A 25,341-nucleotide genomic window follows, 5' to 3' on the forward strand; every position below is an offset into this window, starting at 1 on the left:
AGGTGGAAAAGGCCCCTCCAGGTGACTGCACACACGGCTCTTCGGTTCCTCGCGTCTGTGAACGGACCACGCGACGCCTGAAGGCTATAGGCCTTGTCAGGTTACAGATGCTGTCTTTAAAAAATAAAGTCTATTTTAAAAATCCATGGCCTTGTCTCTGGAGGGACAGCTGGAGGACAGAGTATGACAGAGGAGGGTGACAGTCTTTCACATTTAGAATGGCCCTGTCCTTATTCCCTGCAGCTTCGTCCCTGTGCCCCAGGGCCCTTTGGGAAGCCCTACTCTCTCCACCCCACTTACTGGCCTGGCCACCTCATGGGTCCCTGGGCTCTCTCTGGGTCTTCCCACTCCTCAGCTCTCTCCTGCCTGCCACAGAGCCTTTCTTTGCACAGGCGCTCTCTCTCCTGGGAGAACCCCTGCACCTCTTTTAGGGGCTCTCTTGTCCCCAAGTAAGTCCCCTACCCCTGTCTATCTTGGCTCTCTCTGTGACACTTTGCTTGTTTCCTGCCTCTAGCCAAGGACTTGTGTGTGGCTGCCTCGCTGCTGGAATGAAGCTGCAAGGAGCAAGGATGAGCCTGGGCTGGTCGCAGCTGCTGTAACCCCAGTTCTACCCAGGGCTTGGCACACTGTCCACCTCCCGGTAATTTTCGTCTAACAAAACACTAACCAATGTTGAGTCTCATCTGAACAGCAGTCAGTGTGAAGAAGGACCGGGGCCCAATAAGCACCCTGCTAGAGCTTTTGTGTGTGCCCCACCTTGGCAAGCTTCCCTGCAGGGCTGCCCCCCCCCATAGGCCTTGGGCTCTACCCAGGTCCCTCCCCTTGGTGGCAAAGGCCCTAATTGCTCTTTGAAGACCTTAATTACCAGCCATGACCCTCCACCACTAAGTAGTAGCATTAAAGTAGAGTAAATGTTTTCCTTTTCTTGAGAAGTTCACATACACAAGTGGAGGTGCCGCCGAGCAGTGAGCGGCCTGTGCAGCGCTCTGCCTGGGACCTGCACCCAAGCTGCCATATGGTCTTGCAGCTCTAGTACCTTCCTCACCCGTGGGGCCACTGTGCCCTTTCCAGGACCCAGGGAGCGAGAAACAGGGCAAATCTACCAACTGGGGCCTTCCCTGCCCCCTGAAGAGCAAGTCCATCGAATCATGGCTTTACTCTCTGCAGTGCCGCTCTGAAGGTAAAGAAGCTCAAGCTGGCAGTGACTTCTTCAGAGCCTTTCAGGTTGGAGGTCTCCGGTGGGCCCTTTCCCCCTGCCCATCCCAGAGTCTGGTGAGGACAAAGCCCCTGGAGCCAGCACGTGATGACCAGACATCCATCTCTTTGTCCATAAGAGGTGGGGTCTCTCTCCTCCACCCTGAAGGTGGGCTAAGGAGAGAGAGGACCCCCTGGCCTGGCTGGGTGTGGGGAAATCATGCACCCAGCTGCGTGGTTCCACTGTGAAGGTAAACTGATGGTCCTGGGGGAAGTGAATAGCTCAGAGCCTCAGGGGGTGAGGGGCCCAGTGGGGGCACTGGGGTGAGGAGGAGTCAGGGGCCAGGCTCCACCTCTCCTCTGCTGATACCTTAAGAGGCAGTGACACTGTCCTTGGGACATGCCTTGCTATCCCCAGTGTCTGAAAGGGGTGGCTCTCAGGGTGGGTGTCTGTGGGCCTGGTGGTCTGGTCCAGGTCATGGTCGAGACCCTGCCACGGGCCAGACCCCGAGGTGCCGGCTGCTCCCGAGGGCAGTGGGCCCCACAAAGACTCCTCCATGGAGGGACCCTTGGAGCACAGGAGTTTTGATGATCTGTCCCTCGTTGTGCTTAGTGTGAGAGTGGGGGGCTGCTGGAGGGTCTGGTCTCTTTGGCAGGGTCCCACAGGGTCGCACGAGGGGCTGGGCACCAGACAAGTTCACAAAATCTGCCGCGCGCGTGTAATTGTAAGAGCGTGTGTGTGGTGGGGGAGGTGCGGATGCAGGAGCACCCAGAATCCCACCCACGGATACAGCAGCACATCACACACGCACGGTCACACCCGGGACACACACACACGGAGGGGGAGGGGCTCGCAGCCCTTGGTCACCGCCAAAGCGCGCCGCCCGCGCCCGCCCAGGCCCGCCCCCTGCAGACCCCAGTCCCCGTTGTAGTGGGGGCAGGGGAGGCTCGTCTCGGCAGGAGGGGGAGGGGAAAGCTCGCCTCCGCGACTCGGGCCGCCCCCGCAATTGGGGGCGGGGAGGACGTTGGCGCCGCTCCCCCGCCCCCCTTCCAAACCTCTCCGCGAGCGCCCCCTGGCGCCCCGTTAGCCGGGGAGAGAGAGGGGGCGCGGTGAAGGGGCGAGTAGGGTCCACCTCCAACCTCCCAGACCTTGGAGAGGCGGGTCGTCCTCCGCGATGGAAAAGGGATCGCTCCGGCGAGCACCTCAGGGCGGGAGCGGCCCTTCCCTGAGGCGCCCCTAGACTTCCCTGGGAGGAGGGGGTGCCCCCAGTCCGCGCTCGCCCCTGCCCTCCCGGCCCCGCCCCCCGCGCTGGCCCCGCCCCTCCCGGCCCCCTCTCCACGACTCACTCCGAAGTTTCCTGCGCCGCGCGCGGACACGCTCTGGGCTCGCTCATTCGCTCGCTCGCCGCCGCCGCCGCCTCCGGTCCGCACCCCTCCACCCGAGCCCCCGACCCGCGCCCATCCGCCTTGTGGTCCCCTCCGCTCCCGGGCCACCATCGTCGCCTGGTTAGCCAGAGCCGTAGCGGGAGCAGGCGCCGCCTCAGCCGGGAGGTTGCGGGCCGGGGGCGAGGGGGCAGCGGTGCTCCAGTCGGGGCCGAGCGCCGTGCCGGGTCCGCGGTGACTGCGCCGCCCGGGCAATGCCCGCGGGGACACCGCCGGCCGCCGGAGTGAGGTGAGACGCGGCGAGGACGCGCACCCCACTGCGCGCCGGGACCCTTTCAACTTGAGCGCAGCGGGCGAGGAGCCCCTCAAGTACCCGCCCGGGCCCCGTTGGTGGGGGAGGGGCCGCCCAGCCCTCGCCGGAGGGAGGGGGCGGGCGGGGGGCGCATTTGTCTCTAATAAGAAAAGACAAAGACATCCCGGCGGCCGCGGCTGTTCCCGCAGCTCTGCTCCGCCAGAGGCGGGCGAGGCTGTCATTCCTGGGGCCCGGTCACCGCCTGTCCCCCACAGGTGCTGCCCTCCACTACCATGATCGAGGGCGTGCTGGCGGCGGATGAGATCCCAGTGCCCCAGGGCGCGCCGGCCCCCGGCCCTGCGGCAGCAGCAGGGGCGCCCCCGGCGAGCCCTGGGGTGCCGGGGCGCGAGGTGGATCGGGGGTCCGGGCTCAGCGCGTCGACCCCCGAGAGTCCGGCTGTTGAGCGCAACGCGGAGCTGGGCGCCGACGAGGAGCAGCCCGTCCCGTACCCGGCGCTGGCGGCCACTGTCTTCTTCTGCCTTGGGCAGACCACGCGGCCGCGCAGCTGGTGTCTCCGGCTGGTCTGTAACCCATATCCTTCTCTGGCTGTTGGGTTTCGGGGATCCGGGGTGCGGGACTCTCTCCGCGTGCGCCCCCGCGCGCTCAGATTTGTTGTACCCGGCTCGGGCTGGGCGTGCGGGGGACGCAGGACGCTGTCATCGCGCCCCTCCAAAAGAGGTGGCTTGGGCCGCTCTTTGGGGGACAGTAGGGTGTCTGTCTGTACCCGAATGGGGTGTGACCGGTCCAGAGCCACTCGAGACGGCAGAGTGAAAGAGTAGCGGCGAGGCTACCGCGGGCTTGGAGGGGAGAGGGGTCGTCCGGGAGGGAAGGTCAGAACTCCCTGCACACCCGTGAGTTGGGGTCAGAAGAATTCTTCCTAGGCTTACAGAATGTCTGCCTTGAGGTAGGACCCTCACTGGGGAGAAGCCTGGAAGGAGCTAGAGTAAGGGGAGCAAAGTTTTCAACCTGTGCCTTGCGCTTTCGAGCGCTGCGGGAGACCCGTGGGGGCCGGCAAGCGATGCGCATTCTCTGGTCCTTTTCCATGGAGAGAGGCGGTGACGTTGATTGTGAACTCGCCTTTCCAGGCTGAACCTAGTGCTGGGGCCGATTTAAGTCATGCGCAGCTGGGGGTGAGGGTTGGGGGCAGGGAGGCAGCTGGCACCGCACCCTGTAGTCCCTTCTCCCCATGCTTTCTGTAGCTGGAGAGAAAGGGACCACCCGTTCTGTTTCTGGCCAGAACGGCACAGACTTTCAGAGAAGGTTCCAGAGCAGAACTGAGTCCTGCCAGGGGCATTTGTGGGATGCGGGCAGCAGGTCTGCTGCCCCCCAGTAGGTTGCTTTGGGGGACTGTCAGCTTTGGTTCACCTGTCCCTGGCTGTTTCTCACTTTTAGCTTATCCTCGGAGCTGACTGCCAGGTGGCCAGGCTATGGGTGTGGAGCCTTCCTGCCCCTGGATCTGGCAGGATTGGGCGTCCTAGACAGGCTGTTGGGCTGGAGGGGGCAGCTGAGGAGAGGAGGTTGACAAGCGGGACCCTGGACATAAACTTTGCCTGTCAGAGTTGAGAAGGCAGACAAAGGCGAAATGAGTAATGTGTGTATATATTTTTCGTACCTTGTGTGTTTAACTGTGTAAATATTAAATACAAAAGAGGATTTGTACCCAAAAAAGAAGGAATAAAACCCATGTTTCTCTTTTCTCAAGTCCAAACATCAGCTGAGGCAGAACCACTCTCTGGTTGTAAAGGAGGTGGTCCAGGGTGGTGGGCCTTGGCCATGGCCAGAGGGCCCTCCCCGCGCGTGGAAGCAGGCTTCGGAGCCTGCCTTTGTCCTTGCAGCCATGGGCGGGCGTCCGAGGGCTTGGGCCTCTGAGCAGTAACCCACCTAACCTTGCAGGGCACTGTAGGTGTGATTTCTCTCCAGAATCCAGCCTGGACTTGGCCAGACCTCTTTGTTTTGGCAGGAAGGTGGCCTGGCTGGGTGTGGTGCTGGGCCATGTTAGGGGTGCCTAAAGGCCTTAGGACACAGAGGGGACAGGAGGCCGGCCCTCCTTGCGTGCCAGTCATTTCCGAGCAGAGGCCAGATAGGGAGAGAGCCCAGCAGGGCCTGCGCTGTCTCTCTCCTGACAGCCCCTGGGTCTGGCCGCTCTGTCACTTCGCAGCCACGGGAGTCTTCGAGCCTGACCCTGGTGTTCTGGACGTTTCCAGGCTGGACTGTGTCTCTGAGGATGTCTTAGGGGGTTGTTTGTGTTACTCAGTGGAGGGGAAGTAGAGGGGTGCCTTGTGCAGGTGAGGTGAGGCCCAGAGGGGTGGGGGTGGGGCTGGCAAGACCATGTGGGGTGTTCTTGGCCTCTTTTGTGACCTGAGGAGGAAGATGCCCTGTGGCCCCAGAGCAGGAAGGTTGCTGAGGACGGTCACCCAGGGATGAGAGCGATCCCCTCTGACTGGCAGGGGGTTGCGGACTACATAGTTTTACCCCAGGTCCTGTGGAAACCCCACACCTGCCTATTAGAATGGGCTTGTCAGGGGCCCCACCCACGCGAGGACGGCTGCTGACCTCCAGCACATACCAGCCCCTGGCTTGGAGTGTGTGCTGGCCGCAGGGAGAACCTAAATTAAGCTGGAGTGCCTGGACAGGTGGGGATCAGCTCCCTCAGGGAAGCCCGTGGGGCCTCGGCACAGGCTTCAGATTCCTGGGAGTGTTTGGGGGGGGGGGTGCCCTTGTGTGAAGCAGGGGGCGTGGGGGCCGTCTGTGTGGCTGGGTTTTCCAGGGACTGTGGAGTGTCCTGTAGCTGCAAGGTGTTTCCAGGTCTCACTCTCCCTCCCCGCAGGTAGCTGCCTTGTTAGGGCCCTCACTGCCCTTCCCTAGAGCTGCCCCTGCTGCAGAGGGTGAACTCAGATGGGGAAACGGGATAAAGGGGTTTGCTCTGGGAACCTACACTGCATAGAACAACTCCTCACTCCCTGCAGCCTGGCAGTCCCAGCTGACGTCCTCCTAGCCGGGGTGCCATGCGCAGTTGGAATGCAGGAAGGGGCCTTCCTTAAGTCCTGAACCTTTCCGAGTCCCCCTGAGTGGGTGGCCCCCCCCTCCTGCACACAGGAACACTTGTGGTCTGTCTTTGCCTTCAGGGAAACTCCAGTCCAAGGCCAAGGAGCCTCCAAGGATGGTCCGTATCTTGATGGACTGACTTTGCTGTTTGAAAATACGATCGTGCTGGAAGTTTCGGGGCGAGTGCTCTTTCTCCTACACGGGTTTATTTATAGTGGAAGGTGGGTGGGATCTGTGTTGTGTAGCCTGTGTGGCTGGGTTATGTTTTGCCCGGGCTCCCCAGGGTTCCTGACTGCTGCTTGCCTGTGTCACAGCTGCTGTGTCTCGGCACCCAGGCTGAGCCCGGCCCTCCAGGGATGCTGGCAGCAGGGAGTGGGGCCCGCTGCAGCCCGGCCTGGGTGTTTAGGGACTAGGAGGTGGCGGAGGGGTGCTTGGGGGCTCCGGGACACCCGGTGGGGGTGGGGGTGGGGGGGGACTCTGATGAGGGGTGTGGAGGCTTCTGTGAACACCCTGTCACCGATTGCAAGGCACCTTCACTCAGCGGGCGTCTCCCGGCCTGAGCTCTGTGCGGGCCCCCACGTTGGGCCCACCGTGGGTCTGCCCGACGGGCACGCACCAGGGCTCTCAGCTCCCGCTGTGTGCCCAGCGTACCCCGCTGTTGGCGGCTCTGCAGTAGAGTGAGGCTGGCTCCGTCTCGGTGAGGACACTTAGGAGAATAGGGTGGGCTAGATGGAGGTTTTGGGGGCTGGGAGCCAGGGAGACCCCACCACAAGGACCTGTGGTCGGGAAGACCTGGGGGTGGACATGGAGCGGGAGTGTCCCAGGCAGAGGTGGGGGGCAGGTGTAATGTGTCCCTGCAGTTGGGGATGGGGTGTGTGCTATGAGGTGAAGGTGAGGGGCGAAGTGGGCTGTGGTCAGAGAGGCCGGGAAAGGCCTGTGAGCATGATGGGTGGGTGATGGGCCAGCCTTGGGGTCAGGAAGTAGGTCTGCCTCCAGCTGGGTTTGGGGCTGGCTCCTCAAGGAGGGAGCAGTGTTGGGACCAGGCTCAGGGAGGAATGGAGGGGTGGGCACGGAAGGGCAGGTGGCAGGCACCGAAGGAGCAGAGGCGGGGCAGTGGGAAGATGCTGGTGCTCTCCTTACCCCGACACCTCTGAGGTCCCAGGTGGGGACAAAGCTGTTGCCCGTCCTTCAAAGGATGCCCTTGGATTTGGGGGGCTTCATATTTGGACCACCCAAACTGTGCCCTGATCCAGGGGGGCCGTGGGTGCCCTCCCTTGAACAGCGGAGTGCTCAGAGGTGGTCCAGGTTGCCCTTCACAGTGAAGGGGGTAAGGCACCCCGCTCCCCCAAGCTGCTGGCCAGACTCCCTGTTCCTGGGTCAGGATGTGAGGGAATGCGGGGGATGGGCCAGCCTGTCTAATGTTCTAGGGATGAATCCAGGTAGCAGCTCTGCATCCAAGGTCAGGCAGGAGATATGTCACCTCTATTCACCTGGTGTCACACGTGTTCCCTCTGCCCTGCCCCTCAGAGCCCGCCCAGGAAGTGGGGGTAAGTGGGGGTGGCATCCCTTGAAGCTGAGTGAGGAATGTTCTTTTTCTTTCTCCTTCTTGCAAGTAGGTATTTAACTCAGGGGCACTAAAAAACAATCACTCTCGCCTCGTCCCAGTGGTTAATTTTGACGCAGCTGGCAACAACTGTAAGTCACGTGGCTCTCAGTTGGATTTTCAGGCAGAGTTAAACGTGGGCACCCGTCCTGGACAAACACGAGGAGGGAAGTAAGTCTGTCGGCTCACAGCCTGACGTAGGGCCTGGGTGCCCAGTCAGCGGCGGGGAAGGAAGCAGCCTGGGCTTACGAGCTGGCAGCAGGTTCAGCACGGTCCCCAGGGGCAGAGCACTTTGCTTGTCACGGATGACAGATGGGGGTCTGTCTGCTTCGGTGCCTTCGCAAAGCGAGTAGCAGCACGTGGTTTCCCTCTGAAGGGGCCCCGCGGAGCACACACGCGCCTTCCAAGGGAGGCAGGGGTGTGCCACCTCGCATGGCCCTGCAGGCCGGCGGGCTAGTAGACACGGGTTCCTGCCTCTAGGCCACTTGTCCCTGCCCTCTGCTGCGGCGAGGAGTGCGGAGCGTGTTGGTGGTGCTGTCAGCCTGGAGTTGTGACTAGTAAGGACAGTTGACGAGTGTGCTAAATTAGAGCTCGGGGTGGCTTTGCCGCCCCCTCTAGCTCCCCCAGATTGGGGGGAGCAGAGAGCCTCGCCCTGTGAGCAGCTGCCTCTCTTTGCCCCAGTACCTTTCTTGGTCATGGGAGGATTTCCTGGGCACCGGAGCAACCCCTTCTTACATGTGATGCAAACAAGGGGCAAGGTCATGTCCCAGAGCAGCCCCCGACCCTGGCCTCAACCACAGTTTCTCTTTGCAAAGTTGGAAGTAGGGCCGGCAAGGAAGGGAACCTGGAAACCACCCCCTTAGGCTCCCAAAAGTTAGGGATGGCCCAGGGTGAGACCAGGTGTGTGTGTGTGTGTGTGTGTGTGTGTGTGTGTGTGTGTGTGTGTCCCCCGCACCGGGGTCTGGTGTAAGAGAAGGAGCTGATGGGGATGAAAGCCCCAGCAGGGGCCTTGAGGCTAGGAGAGTGAGGGCATGCAGGGCTGGCTAGCAGTGCAGGAGGGGCTGGGAGCCCCCTGACCTGTTCGGGGTCGGGGTGGGACACACCATAGGCGTCTTCCTAGGTGGGCACAGCCTCCTGCCCCCACCTGGAGCCGGGCAAAGCCTGGCCCTGGCACCCTTGCAGATGTGCTTGGCAAGCTGCTGCAGGCCTGCTTGGTCACGATGTCCTCTTTCTGTTCTGGGCTCTGCTATTGGCCCCGCCCCCAGCCAGCCCCCAGGTGAGGTCAGGGTGCTGGCACGCAGGGTGGGGACCGCGCCTGGGGAGGGGAGGGAGATGGGCTCAGTGCCCCTTTTCTAGGCTGCAGTGGCTTCCAGCTGGGAGCCCCAGCCTCTCCCCCTCCTACCTTTGTTCTAGTCCCTTTTTTCCTCCCTTTCCCCTGCCCTTCTGCACCTGGCAGGAGGTGGCAGTCCCTCGGACCCTCACTGCTTAGAGCACTGTGGTAGGGACACCCTTACAGCTCTTCAGGACATGTGGCCTAAAGTCGGTGGCTTCAGAAGTCAGTGACACCCCCTTCTGGGAGGCCAGGTGTGCAGCCTCCTGGGATTCCTGGGATCTCCCTGGTCACAGCAGGAGGGGCTGTCAGCTGCCTCCTGTAGCCTAGGTGGTTTCTCCCTCACATCACCTCTGACCATCCTCCTCCGTCACTGACAGGGTGGGATTTACCCTGCTGTGGCTGCTGAAGGGCCCAGTCCAGTCCCTGGCCTGCTGGCGAGAGGGCCGTGCAGGGGAGGTGCTGGGGCCCCCCAGCCCTAGCTCGCACAGAGGGTGCGAAGCATTAACCAAGGGAAGGAGTGGCTGGGGGGGGGGGAGTTTTCTAGACGGTGGCAGATTCTTTGGACAGAATTTGTGTCCCTGAGGTTCCCTCCTGCTCCGGGCCCTGTTGGGGTGTCAGGCTGGGGCCCTACTGCCAAGGTCAACACCCCCAAGCCACAGGGCCTTTGTGGAGTAGGTCATGTGCAGGGCCTTGGTTTTTTGAACTGAACAGACCTGTGCCCCGCAAGACCTTTAGTTGTGGTGGCCTGTGGGCAGCTGGGGTACCAGGCACGTGCCCCCATGCCCACTTGCTCCCCTGGTTGGAGCAGTGCCACAGGGTGTCACTCAGGGGGAGATCGGTGGCTGGGACCATCTGCTGGACCGAGGGCTAGGCACCCACATGCCCCCTGGAAGGATGCCCAGGGAACAGCTTTCTCAGCCTCTTCCAGCTACCGACAAGCTTCCCCAATGGCATGTGGGGAATGGGGAGTGTCCGTAGGAGTGGGCCCTCATGTTTTCAGGTGTGTGCACGGGATGGGGTGTTCCTGGCTCCAGGCCTGACGCTGAGTCCTGGGCCACCCACTTGTTGCCCTTGGGGGACTTTTGAACCCCTTCTGCCTCCAAGATACCCTAGGAGGTCTGAGGCTAGCCGTGTCCTGGCTTCCCCATCCTTTGGCTGGTGCCGAGGAGCTGACAGAGGGGCAGAGAGAAACAGCAGCACAGGGGGCAGTGTTGGAGGTTGGCAGAGGTGGAACCCCTGCCCTGTGCCGGTAGTGGGGGGAGGGACACGTAGAGCAGCCAGGCTGGGTGGGTTTGTTAGCAGCTGTCGGGGACAGGAAGGTGGACAGAGTGGCAGGAGCGCACACCTGGCAGGAGGACGCAGTGTCTGGGGGCGTGGCTCTGGGGTGTGACCATCGTCCAGAAAAGCTGGCACGTGTAGGCCATTGTACTGGCTTGAAGAGCATCCCCCAAATTCACGACCACCTGACACCTCTGAATGCGACTTCATGGGGACATAGGGCCCTGAATCCAATGACTGGTGTCCTCATAATAGGGCACAGAGAAGCCACATGGAGATGGGGCAGGTGTTGTGGTAATGTGTCCACAAGCCCAGGGACACCAAGGGCTTGCTGCGGCCGCCAGAGCTGGGCAGGTCTTGAACAGACCGCCCCTCACAGCCCCCAGGAGGAGCCAGCCTGTGGTGCCCCGCTGTCTGTCCTCCAGCCTCTGCGGAGACTGTGAGGACTCCTGTGGTTAAGGCCCCATCTGTGGAGCTCTCTTAGCAGGCAGCCCCTTCCCCAGCCTGCACACCCAGGCACGCCCTCGCCATCCGCAGTGGGAGGGGCGGGAGGGGCAGGAGGGGCTGGAGGGGCTGGGCCCCTTGATGAGAGGCAGTCCCTTCTATGACAAGTTGCCATCAGCCACCAGGTCAGGCTCTCTGATGGGGAGTGGAGCCCCCCGGGGAAGGAAGCCAGCTGAGAATCTGCCATTCCGAGCCTCGTAGAGGGGAGGCCTCGTCAGAACCTGTGCCCTCGCCAGGGAGGAGCCTGGTGTGTCTCTGAGCCACCCAGGGGGCTTCCCTTGGGACGTGTCCACTGGAGTCCACCCAATGATGTTGCGTCTTCAGACACCTTTCCCCTAGACTGGCCTCTTGCCCCAGGACAAAGCCTCTGGAGACCGCTGTGGGAGTCTCCGACCCTCACTCAGCAAGTGCTCCCCCTGTGGTCTCAGGTGACAGCTGCAGAGGGAGCCTGGGTTTGAGCCCCACCTGGCTGGCTCTGTCCTCAGACCCTCAGCCAGGTGGAGAGCTTCCTCCAGGGTGCAGTGCTGGTGGCTGGCAGGGCTGACTGGGCTGGATTCCCAGCTGGGGACCCCTCTGTGGCGGCAAAGGCTCTGGGAGGCGTCTGGGCTCCAGCTGCTGCCGTATCCTTCTGAGCAGCCACTGAGAGGCACTCCCCACCGGTGGCCGGAGAAGAGACGGGCTGAGTCCAGAGCTGGGCTCCCCTTAAGGGCCTCCCATCCCAGAGCCTGGCCTGGGCTTTCCTGGGCGATGAGTATGCGCTGTCTCAGCTCCAGGTTTTCCGAAGTCCCTGTGGTCCCTGCTCACCTGTGGAGGGCCTGGGGTGTCTCAAGGCTCCTCCCTGGTGACCCTGGGCTTATTGGGGCCCTTGTACAGAACGTGGGGCAGTCCTTAGCTATGTGGTGGGGCAGGGGACACATGGATGAGACCCTGAGAAGGCCGAGGCCAACTGCTGGTCCCTGGTGGACAGTGTTTAGGTTCAGGGTTGGGGGACTACCTGTCGGGGCCGGGGTGTGAGTGTGAGCAGAGCGTGGGATACTTTCAGGTTGCTGGGGAAGGTCATGGCCAGGTGGGTGGGTGGGCAGGTGTTGGGCGGGCCCCTAGGTGCCTGTCTGAAGTGGGGTGAGAGTCAGGGACCTGATACGGAGAGAGGGAGGTATGGGGGCATCTGAAGCGGGCTGGGAGCATCAGGTCTTGGAAACATCTTAGATCATCTTAGAAGGGGGAGGTCCCTGGCGTAGTGTGACCTGGGAGGGTCTCTGAGCAGCTGGCCTGTGCCCACCACTATCCCCAGCCCCATGCAACTCAGCCTGCTCCAGGGACAGGAACCCAGAGTGCAGGGGTGACTGCCACCTGCCAGGAAGTTGCGGAGGGCGGTGCCTCTCCAGGGCTGGCTGGGTGGGGGCCACACTCCTCATCCAGCTGCGTCCCTTTGTCTTTGTGGGCGTGGCCAGCCGTGGCCGCAGTCCGATGAGTCAGCCTGCATTAGCACCTCATTGAAATGGATGAGGACGTAGCCCTGGTCCCGGCGGCCGGCAGGGCAGCCTCCCAGCTCTGGCCACAGAACCGGCCGCTGCTCTCATGACCATAAGTTTGGCAGGTGCGACGCGCCCTTGGACCTGGCTAGCCGGGTGCTCCTCAAGTTCCCATCCAGCAGGAGCACCCTCCAGTGGCTAAGCTTAGGGTTGGGTATTGGTTCAGTGGGAGTTCGAGGACATAAAAGGCTTTCCACATCGGGGCGCAGGGAGTGGAGCCCACTTTTGGGAGGAGGGCAAGCAGTTCAGGGGAGCCTCTCCCAGTGAGGGTGCCTGCAGGTGGAGCATCTAGGGTGAGACTGAAGCAGCAATGAGGCTAGCTGGGTGTTGGAACACAAGGGGGGCCTGTCTAGCCCCCCATTAGCTGAGCTGGGGGCTGCAGTTGATGGGAGGGAGGGGGCAGGAGGGCCAGGTCATTATGTGGAGGAATGTTCCAGAAGCCAGCAGCAGCGTCGGGTGGGGGGGGGGGATGGCCCGCTGGGTGGGCTTGGGACACAAAGGCTCACAAACGGCAAATCCTAAACCTCATTTTATGTCTTAGAAGCTGGGCTTCCTGACACTCCTTCCTGAATATATTCCAGAGCCTTTTTCCTTTTAAATCTACATTCAAAATCTAGATCAATTGAGTAAGGAGGGGCAGGCAGAACCATCTCAGGAAGGCTTTGGCCCAGGTGGGTGGGCTCCGGGAAGGGTGTCTGGCCCAGCCCAGCCCAGTGGAATTTCTGGGCATTGTTGCTGGGGAGAGGGGTGCCAGGGCAGAGTGTCTGGGCCTTGGGGGTTTGGGGGGCCTGGCTGGCCCTGAGAAGGCACAGTGGGGCCGCCATCTTGCACCTGGCTCTGAGGCCTGGGCAGCACCCCACACTCTCCCCCCCTGCCTCAGCATTTCCTTTCTGAAGTTCAGGGGTGGGACCGTCCCCCTGCCCCCATCCCCGCCCGGCCACTCAGTGTGAAAGGGCAGCCCTGGGTTTGTGGCTCCTAGTCGGGTAATGGGCTGTCACCCACATGGGGCGTGAAGGGTGGCACTTGCACCCAGAACAGGCCTGGGTGTCCTCTAGTTACAAAGCCCACGTTCCTGTGCTGTGATGGCTCCTTGGCCACCTTGCAGCTGCCACCCGGCATCTGTCCGGTCTGCACGTTCAGACTGAGCAACCGTGACTTGGTGGCGAGGATTCTTGCATGTGAGCGTGTTCTTACTGGGACAGCGCCGGGCCTGGAGGACGATGGGGGCAGGCCACCCCAAGCGACCGGGATCTGCCTGGGACGCAGGTGCCTTGGAAGATCATGCTGGGCTCTGGGTCACACTCTTTCCTGCAGCAGATGGGGGTACCCTGTGGGGGGAGGCACTGGTCACCTCTGACCTTGGCGCAAGGTAACCGTGAAGATGGGCCTCACCCCATTTGTCAGAGGAGCCCCTCGTTCTGCCTCAGCCCTGCAGAGGCACCTCAGCACCCAAGTTCTGTCAGCCAGTGAAGAAATGGGCTCCAAGTGGGTCCCCGTGCGGCCTCCAGGGTTTGGAGCCCACACCAGCCGCCTCAGGCCCCCACGCGTTCTGTCGGGTTGGCTGAGACGTGACTCACACACCGCACAGCTCACATAAAACGCACGTCTCATTGGTTTTCACTGTAGTCACAGAGTCATGCAAGTGTCTCTACATCCATTTTGGAACTTGCGTCACCCCAGAGGGAGACCCTGTCCCCACGAGTGTCTGGTCACCGTCTGTCCTCCTCCCTCAGCCCTGGCGCCCGCTAACTCACCGTCTCTGGGTTGGCCTGTTCTGGACACCTCATGTGACCCCTGTGTCTGGCTTCTCTCGCAGGGCATTATGTTTGCAAGGTTCACCTGTATTTGTTGTACCATCCCTGTCAGTGTTTCGCTCCTTTTCATGGCTGAGTAATATTCTTGTAAGTTTTGTTTGAGCCCCCGCCTTCAGTTGCTGGGCCACAGGGGAACTGTGCTGACTCATTGAGGAGAGCACCTGCTTCCTAACCCCTCACCTGCTGGACTCGGGTCTCTAAACCACTGCGGCAGTCACCCCAAAGGAGGCGGCCAGTGGGCGTGGGACGCCACACATGGCCTCAGCCCAAAGCCAGGCCACCCTGTGGGAGCAGGATGTTCCCCAGTGCCCCCTCAATAGACACTTCAGGAGACCCCCGGGAGGTGGGCAGCCCTGTCCCATCAGTCCAGAAGAGGGGCTTTTAAAAAAATTATTTATTTTTAGAGTGAGGGGGAGAGAGGGAGAAAGGGAGGGAGAGAAACATCAGTGTGTGGTTGCCTCTCACACGCCCCCTATTGGGGACCTGACCTGCAACCCAGGCATATGCTTTGACTGGGAATTGAACTGGCGACCCTTTGGTTCACAGGTCAGCACTCAATCCACTGAGCCACACCAGCCAGGACTAGAAGAAGGGTCTTGAGTATGAGCTACCTTTCTGATCTGGATCTCCCTTTGATGGTCCATCCTGCAGGGCATGGTTGTAGGAGCCACGTGGCCTGCTGGGCCCGCATCCTGGCACACAGTGGGCACATTGTGGGCGGGGCATGTGTCAGCAGGGAGCCCTGGCAGGGCTGTGCCAGGCTGCGGGTGGGAGTACCTGGCATGTGTATTTGCTCGGCATCCATCCCTCCGTCAGCCCTCTGGAGAATTTCAACACCCACACTTGGCATAAAAAAAAAATTATTAATGAGCTTGGTGCGGTTGCCATGGGAACCTGTTGCTAATGAATCTCTTGGGCTTCCTTTTACCTTTGCCTAGCTGCGCCAAGGCCTGAGCTGAGACATACGTAAGTTTCCCACTAATCAGGTTGCCGTGGCAACACCTGTCACTAATCCCCTGCCAGACTCCTGGTTTACTGGTCTGGTCCAAGTTACATAAAGCAATTTATTGAGTTCAAGGCTGCTCCCTGATTAGAGACCTCTCAGTCTCCCTCCCTCCCACCTCCCGGGGCCCCACGTAGGTTCCTCAGTCACAGAAAATGGAGGCACCCGGCGCTGGTGGCGTCGGGCATTTGACTAGAAAGAGAAGCCCTGGAGGGTCGATCCTGGCTTAGTTCCCTGTGTCTGCCCAGCTGCTGGCACGTCGTAAGTGCTCAGTGGGCGCCGAGTGGGTGAGCAGGGGAACACTCAGGTCCGTGGGAGTTGGCAGCTTCCCAGGTGGCTGCTCATTCCCAGGGCTGGCACCCATCCCTTTGTCTGCCCCACACCCAGCATCATGAGAACTTTATAGAAGGAGTGAGGGCACCCGACCCCGAGAGATGGAACAAAATCGGTGGGTTTCTGTGCGGGATGCGAGGGTGGATTCAGGGGCCTCACCCATCCTGGGACGGGCGGGAGGTCGAGTTGGTGCCCACGGTGACCGTTCATGCTTTCTGCTAGTTCCAAGAACCCACACGGTCCAGCCTATTCTGATACCAGCCGGACACCAGTCCGCACACAGCAGGCACCTGCAGCAGGCACTGACAGTCCCCTCCCCTTGGTTTCCTCTCGCTGGAGTGTCTGAGGCCCCGCTGTGCAGCAAGCCCCAGTGCAGGAACCTGAAGCAGGGGGTGGACCCTGCCCTCAGAGGCCCCGCCGTCTGCCCCAGGCCTGACTGCACGGCAGGGCCAGCCACACTGAGCGGTGCTATGGGGCTGCCAGACTGGGCCGGGCGGCCACTTGGCGTGGGGTCCTGGGTCACTCTCTAGCCACTCTGGGACATCCTCCAGCTGCCTGAGTAGGTCCTGGGTGAGAGGCAGGTGGCCCCCATAGCTGGGGCGATGCAGTGCTGCGGGGGCAGGTCTCCATATGGCTGTGAGGGGAACAGGTTGGGACTGGGGGTCTCTGTCGGGGGAAGCCATGTGTCTGATGGACCCTGAAAAGGCCCTCATTCATTCAGATGATCCCCGAACCCAGCTCAGGGCCTGCTGGGGACATAGAACCCCCTGCTCCTCCTCGTTCTGGGGATGCCTTGTCCTGGGGGGATTAGGACACTCCAGGCCTTGCCCCTGGACTAGTCTACTTGGCTGTCACAACAAAGCACCACAGACCTCTATTTCCTCCTGGGCCTGGAGGCTGGAAGGCTGAGGTCACGCCAGAGGGGCTGGTTCCTTCCGAGGCCTCTCTCCTTGGGACGTGGACGGCTGTCTTCTCCTTGCTTGCCCACCCGCTCGTTTCTCTGTGTAAGTGTCTCAGTCTCTTGTCCTTGTAAGGACGCTTGTCACACTGGATCAGGGCCCACCAAGGTGGCTCCCTTTCACCAAGGTAACTCTTTAAATGCCCTTTCTCCAAGTGCAGTCGCAGTCTGAGGCCCTGAGGGCCAGGGCTCCAATGGAGAGCTTTCTGGATGAGGCATCCCAGCCCGCACCCTACCCGCCGAGCCCCGCAGCCCCTGGCTAGGCTCGGCCTCCAGCTCTGGCGTCTCTGGCCTTCCTGAGCCCCCAGGCAACCCCTGTGGGGGCTGCTGCAGTTGAGCCAAGCCTCCCTATGCCCTCCTGACACCTACGTGTGCCCACATGGGCACCCCTGGCTCCCCACTCTGGGACCCCTGGGTAGCACCCACCCTGGAATACCTGGGTAAGAGGGTTTCTAAGCCGTGGGCCTAAAATAGGCCTCAGGAGGCAGCACTTGTTCCGGCAGCCGCTGGCGGCTACTTGTACAGCCCTGCGCCTCTGCGGCCCCGTCCAGGGCTTCCCTGTGCAGATGTCCCCTCACAGGTCCTCGTGACCACTGAGCAGCCTCGGGAGAGCCCGTTACCCTCCCAGGCTGAGCTAAGGGGCCCCTTTGCCTGAGGCCCATGGCTTAGGAATGGGATGCTCAGTAAAAACGGACAGCTGGGAGGATGAAGGGAAAGTTCTAGATAACTCCAGTTCGTGGAACGATCTCTCGTGGTGGGTTTTGCTGGGGATGGGCCGAGACGGAAGAAGGGATGGAGGAGCCAGGCCTGGGTGGCAGTTTTAGGCCTAAAGCCTCAGCTTTATACATGGCTCATAGTGCTCCCTGGCCCAGGGCCGTGCTCACCTCGGGGGGCCACCCACATCATGGCTCACGGAGTCCTGGGTGGCAGGTGGGGCCTGGAAGTTGCTGCAGGCGGGTGGGCAGGTCCAGGCTGTGCGTGGAGCCCGAGTGGTGCCTTACGCCCACCACCAGCTCGCGTCGTGCACAGGGTGCTTCTTCCCGCACTGACGCCACGGATGGAGGATCAGCTGGTAGATCAGAGGGCTGCCCTGGGGAGCCCCAGGCCACTGGAGCTGGTCGCATGGGGGCCCTTCCTGACCATGCACCCCTGCCCTGCTCCCCGGGACTGCCAAGTCTGGTGGGTTAACACCTGGAGGGACTGGGGCCCCTGTGGAGCCAGGAATCTTGGTTCATCAGCATCCGCTCCTCAGCAGTGTCCCGGGCACGTGGGCCCCCAGGCGTCTGCGGCTCGTTCTCCTGGTGGCCACTGTGGTTTGGACCTGCTGCTCCTTCCCGGCGGAGCGCCAGCCTGGACTTGCCAGTGGAGGCACTGGGCTGGGCTGCTGTGGCTCTCGCGTGGCCGGGGGGTCCGTGCAGAGACGCGTGGCGAGCGGCAGCATGCAGGGTGTCACCGGGGGTGCTGCGGGTGCTCACAGCCCGAGGCCGGACGGCGTTTGGGGCCAGATCCCCGGTGTTCGCCTGTCCGTCTGGGTCCCGTGGGTCAGCCCCCCCGCCCTCTCTGCCCCGCTCTGCCCCTCTCACAGCTGTCGTGACGAGCACGTGCCTCCTGAGTCACGGCTGAGCTCTGTCTGCTGGTTCTTTGGGGTGGGGTATGGGCTGGGATTGGTGGCAGTGTGTGTTTGGGAGGTGAGAGCCAAGAGGAACAGGGACCATTTGTGCCGCCAGGCCCAGGCGGTGGTCCACTGCGTGCAGCCAGAGTGGACAGGTCTCAGCCGTTGTCACCAGACAGGTGCCCACATGGGGGTGTCAGTGAGGGCATTGGGGCAGGGCTCCCCGTGGCAGCAGACACCCCAGGAAGCATTTCCTCCCTGACCTGGGGCAGTTGCAGGCGGTGTCCACATCGGGGGTACTGAGCAGGGGGAGGAGCCCCTCCCTGTGCCAGGCCTGCCCTCCCAGCTCTCAGCTCCTGACACCCCCCCACCTTCTCCCAGCTTGACCTTGGCTCTGAGTCCTCTACCCAGACCCCTCCGATGAAGGTGGGATCCTCCGGACCACCCTGACACCCATCCCCTGCCTCCTGGGCCACAGGTGACCCCTGGTGGACTGGGCAGCTCCAGTACTGTGCCAGGCAGCTGGAATTTAGGAATGAGCCCTGGAGTTCTGTCGACTCCCTGATGCCTGAAATTCCAGCACAGAGCTTCCTCTGTTCCAGTTGCACCCTGTTCCAAGCAGCGCCCCATTGGGAGTGGGTGGGCAGGAAGCCTGGTTGGGTGAACCCTGGAGCACAGGGAGGGGTGTCCATGTGGCTCTGCCCTCCAGGGACCCCATGTAGTGCCTGAGGGTAGACGTCCTCGCCTGGTATGGCAGAGGCCTCTCCCTGGTGGGAGACGGGGCAGTTAGCCAGGATCGTCAAGGGTGCGTTTACTCCTCCTAGTCACAGCCACGGGACTCTGTGCCCTCTTCCATGCCCCCTTCTTGGGGGCTGGCCGGAGGCTGGGCAGGGCAGCATGGCCCCACTGGGCGCTGGAGGCCCAGACTCCGACCCTGGGCCCACCGGCCAGGGCGGGCGGCTGCGCCCCAGCACAGACTCTGCCCTTGGCGTAGCCGGATCCCACAGAATCACGTTAGGAAGTTCTGGGGCCGCAGTGGCTGGGGTGTTTCCTGCGTGTTTGAAATACAGCCTGCTGGCTGGTGGGAGCAAGGGATGTTTTAATTCCTAATTTAGACTGTTTATCTGCAGAGCTCTGGAGGCCGGGCAGGAAGAGACAGTGTTCCCCCCCAGCACCCTCCCACCCTTCCCAGGGTGCCTCCTGCCTTCCAGGCTGCAGTGCCTGGTGGGCACGGAGGTGGGGGTTTTGCCTCTGGACCCCAGCCCAGCCAACCCCAGGGGCATCTGTGCAGTCTGCTGGGCAACACCCAACCTCCAGGAGTGGCAGCCCCCTTCCCAGCCTTCTGGGCCTTTCTGTGGGCCAGCAACTCTACCAGCAGGGTGGGGCAGGGCCTTGGGCCGCAGGAGTTCTGAGGAATCTGGGGCAAGGACGGCAGACTCAGCTGTGGCCCCAGGTCAGAGTTTTACTGTGGAAGAGGACAAGGGGAACCAGGGGACATGGAAGGGGACACGGAAGGGGCAACTAGGCCAGCGAAAAGCTTGTCAGACTCGCTCCCTGGCCTGGGCAGAGCCCCTTCCACGTCTCCGACGTCCCTAAAGACTGCCGGGGACTGACGTTGTGTCTCCGGCTTTAACCAGAAGTGTCTTTCTCTTTTCAACGCGTAATGATCCTGTTGAGGTCCGGGCTGGCTTCCCAGTTGCCATGCCAACCGGGTTTGTATCCCCTCTGATGTCCCTCCTGGCACATCCTCTGCAGATGGGGTTCGGCAGAGTGTGTGGCCAGGGGGGCCAGGACCCCTCTTCTGGTGGGGGCCCGGAGTGGCCACTGGCTCTCGTCTCCCGTGTGCCCTGTTTTATTTTCACGCCACATGTCCCCTTGCCTTTGGGGCACCCATGACGTGCTTGCCACAGGTAAGTCACCACCAGGAGGGCACTGGGCTGAGTGGGCCCCTCACAGCCATCAAAGGCAGCTCAGTATTACACCAGGCGGGAGCCTGCGTTTCAGAGGGCGGAGGGCCGCACTGAGGGCCCACAGCTCTTGGTCCCGGGTCGTCTCGTACTTCGGTGCACAGCTGCCCGGCGCCAGCCGTGGGGAGTCAGTCGCCTTGGGACCTTGGTGCCGCCGGTGCAGGTGCTCCAAGGGGCTGCTGTGCTGGCCGGGCCCCCACATCCGGCTCTGCCCTCTCTGCTTGCCCAGACCCTCCCTGACCCTGCCCAGGGGTCACCTCCCAACCCCTGCCCAGGACAGAGGCCTCCGCCCTGTCTCCTCTCCCCCTTCACACACCCTTCACTCTGGCCAAGCAAGCCCCATCTGGTCCCATACGGGCCTCTGTCCCTCCTGAGCAGGGCATTCTCCTGGAGTGCACTCTGGGAAACCCCTGGTTACCCAGCAGCCCCCTCATGGTCGCCTCCTGGGGGGCATCCCCACTCCTTTGGGCTGGAGCTCCTGAGAGTCTGGGGGCCTGCGGGGGACCTGGGCCGCTTGGGGCAGCTGCTGGCCAGCAGGTCCTCATGGGGATCTGAGGGGGGGCCAGAACTGGAGGAGGTGATGAGCTGCCCTTGGAGAAGCTTCCTGGACCGTGGCAGCCGGTCTCTGGCCTGCTGGAAGCGTTCCAGGCCTCACACAGCCCCTTCTGGGTGGGGAGCTCCCCTTAGTCCACGTGCTGGCCGCAGGCCTGGGGTCTAGCCTCCCTGGTGCTCCTATCTCATCCAGAGCCAGAAACAAATTGCAAACGCTCATACCTGCGAACCTTGGCCTCACAGAAGCTTCCAGAAATGTGTGTGAGGCAGGGCAGCAGGCTGAGCTTCCCAAAGTGCCTTCTGTGTCCCCACGTGAAGGACACGCCCTCCCTCAGGCAGATGCAGGTACACTCCACCACCCCCCCTCACCCACCAGCTTCCCCCAGAGCTCTTGGCCCCAGGCGCTGCCCTCCCCGCAGCAGCCAGCAGCGAGGGCCTGCAGCGGGAACCCTGAGCCATGGGAACAGCGGGTAACCTGCGTGCCTGTCCTTGGAGCGGGATTCCCTAATTAAAGGATTTATTATTAAAGCACCCGGCTTCCTCAGAGCTGCCTGCCTGTAACCACAGAGACGGCCCTCAGTCCAGCAAGCAGCCTCCTGGGCAGTGAGGAGGGGCCTCAGGGGTGCCTGCCCCTGCAGGGGTCACTGTGGTGCCTTTCATCGGGGAGGGTCTGCCCATGGGAAGGGTGGGTGTCATGAAAGGCCCTCCAGGCACTGGGGGCCCCCACTCGGGGCCTTGCGGGGCAGGGTGCCGTCTGGGATCCTCAGGGCTTGGGCCAGCTCTTTGGTGGTGTGCTCAGGTCTGTGGCAGATGCAGGGAGGGGATTCTAGGAGGGAAACACAGGGAGGCGGCTTGCGCTGGGTGGGAGCATGGGGCACTGCCCACGCGGGAGTGGCGTTCGTGTGGCTGAAAGGCCCTGCAAGTGCCTCCGTCCCCTGTGAATGTTGAGTGTGTTCAGGTGCGGCTGCTACTGGGGTCAGTCGGAACCTAGGGGCTGTCCTCGGGTGGGGGGAGGCTGGATGCCATTGGGGGTCCCTGAGACACGAGCAGGTTCAGGACCTGGGGGGCGGCAGGACTGTGGGGGCCCAGAAGGGAGCCCATGGAGGGGTGGGGGCTGTGGAGCTCCATTGGTGTGGGTAGGGGATTTGGGGGCCAGCAGGCGGGGTTGGCGGTGGGGGACCTCCTTTGGAGTGTGGGAGCCCCTGGTCAGCCCCTGGACACTCAGGTGTTTGCTGACACACCCTGTTCCCCAGCTCGGTAAAACAGAGGCCCCCCAGCCCCGGGCTGTCGGAACGGTCCCACTCACGGGTGCGTGGGGCCCGGAGTTTCTGTCACAGGACTCGGCCTCAGCATTCACTCTACTGGAATTTAACACTGAAAAACTTAGGAATTTAGTTTAGCAGAAACTGCTTAGAAATTGCTGTTTAGTAATCACTTAAAACAGTAATAAACCTCTTATATGTCACCCTAGCACTTTTCTCTTAATGAAAAGTGAGTATATTTTCCAAAACAAAATTGTAGCAAGAAAAGGGGCATTTTGTGGTTTTGCAAGTCACCTGGCCTGATGGGAGAATCCAAAGACAGTGGCCTGCCCCTTCCACCACCGCACTAGGCCAGGTCGGAAGCCTCTGGAATAACCCGTGCGCACAGCAGGGTGCCGGTGAGGAAGCCGGTCACCAAAGGAAACCCCGAAGGGGCTGGGTCTTCAGCCCACACTGAGAATTCTACAGGCTCCTTCTGAAACAGCTTTTCCTGGGCGGAATGTGAGGTCTGGGGCTCCCATTTTCTCGATGAGGTGATGTCTGCAGTGCTTGAGAAAGTGCCCAGGGAGAAGCACGGGACTCCTGGGGGCCTGCCCCCCTCCAGCGGTCCTGGCAGGTAGCAGCCTCACACTGCTGCCCACTACCTCGGGCCTTGGGCCAGAGTCCGGCTGGCTCGTTCTGGGCCCTGGGCCGCTGTCAGGCCCCTTCCCCTCCTTTGGCCCAGGTTCCCTCAGAGCCCACCCTTGGTTAGGACTGGACCCTTGAGTGGCATGTGTCCCTCCAGGAGGAGGTGCTAGCGCGCAGATTCCCCCCACCCACCCACCTACCCCCTGTGGTGGGGAGTGCGAGCCCCCAACCAGACCGGACGTGAGAGGGGAAAGCCATTGTGTGGCCAGGCTGCAGGTGGGAAGGGCAGGGCCCCGTGGTGCTTGGAGGGAAGAGAGTGCCCTGCCAGGCTGTGGGGTTCCACATGCCTGTGGCCTCCCCGCCCCCAGCAGGTGCACCCGGGGCCTTCCTGGATGCAGTGAGCGTGGACGGATGCTGTGCTAGAGAGGGGAGAGGCACCCCACTGTGCGTTTTAAAAAAATGACTCAGTTCACAGAAGCCATCCTATCCCTGCTGGTTTACAAGAATTTTGCTCAAACATTAATGGATCGAGTTATTAGGGGATCGATTCAGACTCTGGCGGCTGGAGGGGAGCCAGGATGGGCCAATCCCCATGCTGAAGGGCTGCGAGCTCCCTGGGGCCCCGGCCTGCAGTCAGCCTGTGGATGAGCAGATGCCAGTGCAAGACACCTACCCTCGTCAGCCAGGCTGGGCCACCGGCTGTGTGGTGGCAGGTGGGTACCAAGGGCCTACTGTGTGCATAACCTGTGACTGCATCTCCTTCAGAGGAGGCTCAGCTCAGTGACTCACACAGGGGAGGCCCCACTATGCAGAGTCCTCCATCCACAGCCCCACATGATGTGAGGCCCTACTGAGTGCTCAGTCCATTGAGAGTGAATTCCTACTGTGTGCACAGGACTGAACCAAGGTCCCGCATAATTTGAGGTCCTACAGAGTGATTTCATTGAGTAAGGTCCTACTGTGTGCACAGCCCCAGTGCACAGGCCTATGCACCCTGCTGTCTTCGTGATCCATTTGGGAGTGAGGTCCTACTGTGTACACTGGTGTACCGACCAAGCAAAGCCATCCGTGTCCTGGGTCTCCTGAGGGTCCGTCCCTCCGTGTAGGGGTGAACAAGGAGTGCTGTGAGGAGGCCCAGGAGAGCTCTGTGTCCTGCTTTAGGTCTCTGCCTTTCCTCCGTGAGCTGTTCTGTGTTGTACCACGAAGCCCCAGTTGTGCTGGGGTGGGGGGGCCCACAGAACCCCTGCTCTTCATTGCCCGGTGCTGTGAGGGAGCTGAGGAGCCGGAACTGGGAGTTGCCTCAGTAACTCAGGAGACTGCCCCCACTGGCCCCCACTCTGCTCGCCCGCGGGACTCCCCGTCCCTGCCGCTCTGCCCTACCCCACCCCTCCCCACTCGCACTGCAGTGCCCGGGCACAGGCTGGAGTGCCCTCAGCAGCCAAGGGGGGCCTTTCCTTTCAGGCTGAGAGGTGTGAGGGGTGTTCAGGCCTGAGACACCCCTCACTGCACAGATGTCCTTGTTGGCACTTGTGACTGCCGGACCCGTCACCTGTCTTCATGGTCTGCCCAGCGCCACGAAGGCTTGCCCGTGTGCGCTCGTTCACGCCCCAGGACCTGGGGTGGTCCCTAACACAGTGGTTGCTCAGTGAAGGTCTGAGTTAGCAGAGGAGCTCCTGGGCTAGTTCACAGAACTTGTCAGAGGGGTCCGTGGTGTGGGTTTTGAGGGGTGAATAGGAGTGTCCCCAGGGCAGGAAGATAAATGGGTGTTGCAGATGGTGGGCTCCCTGGGACTGGGCTACGGAGGTCACATCAGCCACATGTGTCCCGGTGGTTGTGTCGGGCAGAGTGTGGGTTCCCCACTGCTGTTGCCACCTGGGCTCTGCTCCCTGGTCCTCTTGTCTACAGCTGGCCTGGGCCTGTGATACTCAAGGACATCCTGATGGCCGTCCAGGGGTTGGTGCTCCTGTGGCCGCTGCCCCATTTCCAGTCACGTGGGTGTGCTTCGTTCAGCAGTCTCTGCATGCGGTGCTTTAGACTTCTCTGCAAATTGGCTGGTATAATGGCTCAGCTGGGTTCTCAGCTTAAAGACTTTCCGCCCATTAAACGCAAATACTGTGTCTTTTGAAATGTTTGTGCCAGGGCCTCCCCAATGCCTGGTGGTGAGTGTGCTGCTGCGTGGAACGCTAACTAGAGCTGAGGGGAGCCGGGGTCGCCTGTCTGAAGGACTCCCTCCTTCGTCTCGGGCACAGGGTTGTGGGGCTGACCGTGGCAGCTGACGAAACAAGGGCCTTGGCCTATGGGGAGACGTAGCACCTGCTCCTGCCCGTCTGCACTGATGGCTCTCCGGAAGCCCAGCTGTGTGCCGCCACCTGGGTCGGGCCCTGGGCCTGGGGCCTGTACCTGCAGAGCTGGTGGCCAGCCTCGGGCAGCACAGGGAGCCTGCCTCTGCACATGACCCAAGCTGCCAGGTCTTCCTCTGGGAAGTGGCAAGGACAGCCTTGGCCCTGGGGAGGGTGGGGGCACTTCTAAACACAGTAGAGACAGTGGCCCTGGTTGCCACTGGGGAGGCCAAGAGTGGCGTCCATGGCAGGGCAGAGCCCCTTGGGGCCGATGGGGGCCGAGTCCGCTTGTCTGGGGAGGATTCCCAGAGAGGACAGGGGGCAAAGGTGCCAGGTTGAGTGTCCACAGACACTGCCCCAGGCAGCGAGGTAGGAGGGGACACTGGGGTCCTGGGGCTGGCCAGGCTCGGGTTCTCTGGTAACCGGCAGGTGAAAAGTCCCGAGCCTCAGTTTACCCACCAGGAGAGCAGTGGTGGAAGAGACCCTCCCTGGCTGGGGAGCTGCCACTGTTCAGTTGTTCCTGTTTCCGGGCAGCCGGTACCCCCCTCCCTGGCCATTCCCCCGGGTCCCTTTACCCCAACTTCTGGAAGTTTGTGGGGACAGGGCATCGTGACCGCGCCCCCCCAGGGGACTCCAGCCAGGACGAGCCA

General features: G+C 61.9%; 1 protein-coding gene across 3 annotated transcripts in view; it reads left to right on the plus strand.

Moving 5' to 3' along the window:
* The first annotated feature begins 2,551 nt into the window (after positions 1 to 2,551).
* CACNA1H (calcium voltage-gated channel subunit alpha1 H) overlaps positions 2,552 to 25,341 on the plus strand; it is a 64,157-nt gene continuing 41,367 nt past the window's right edge. For all 3 annotated transcript variants that reach the window (XM_053927771.2, XM_053927759.2, XM_053927763.2), the window contains exons 1-2: positions 2,552 to 2,866; positions 3,145 to 3,460. In XM_053927771.2, coding sequence (XP_053783746.1) covers positions 3,163 to 3,460 — 298 coding nt within the window. In that variant the 5' untranslated portion in view covers positions 2,552 to 2,866; positions 3,145 to 3,162. The remainder of the gene's footprint in view (positions 2,867 to 3,144; positions 3,461 to 25,341) is intronic.

Source organism: Desmodus rotundus, chromosome 1 (assembly GCF_022682495.2).
Source record: "Desmodus rotundus isolate HL8 chromosome 1, HLdesRot8A.1, whole genome shotgun sequence".
Lineage (NCBI taxonomy): Eukaryota > Metazoa > Chordata > Mammalia > Chiroptera > Phyllostomidae > Desmodus > Desmodus rotundus.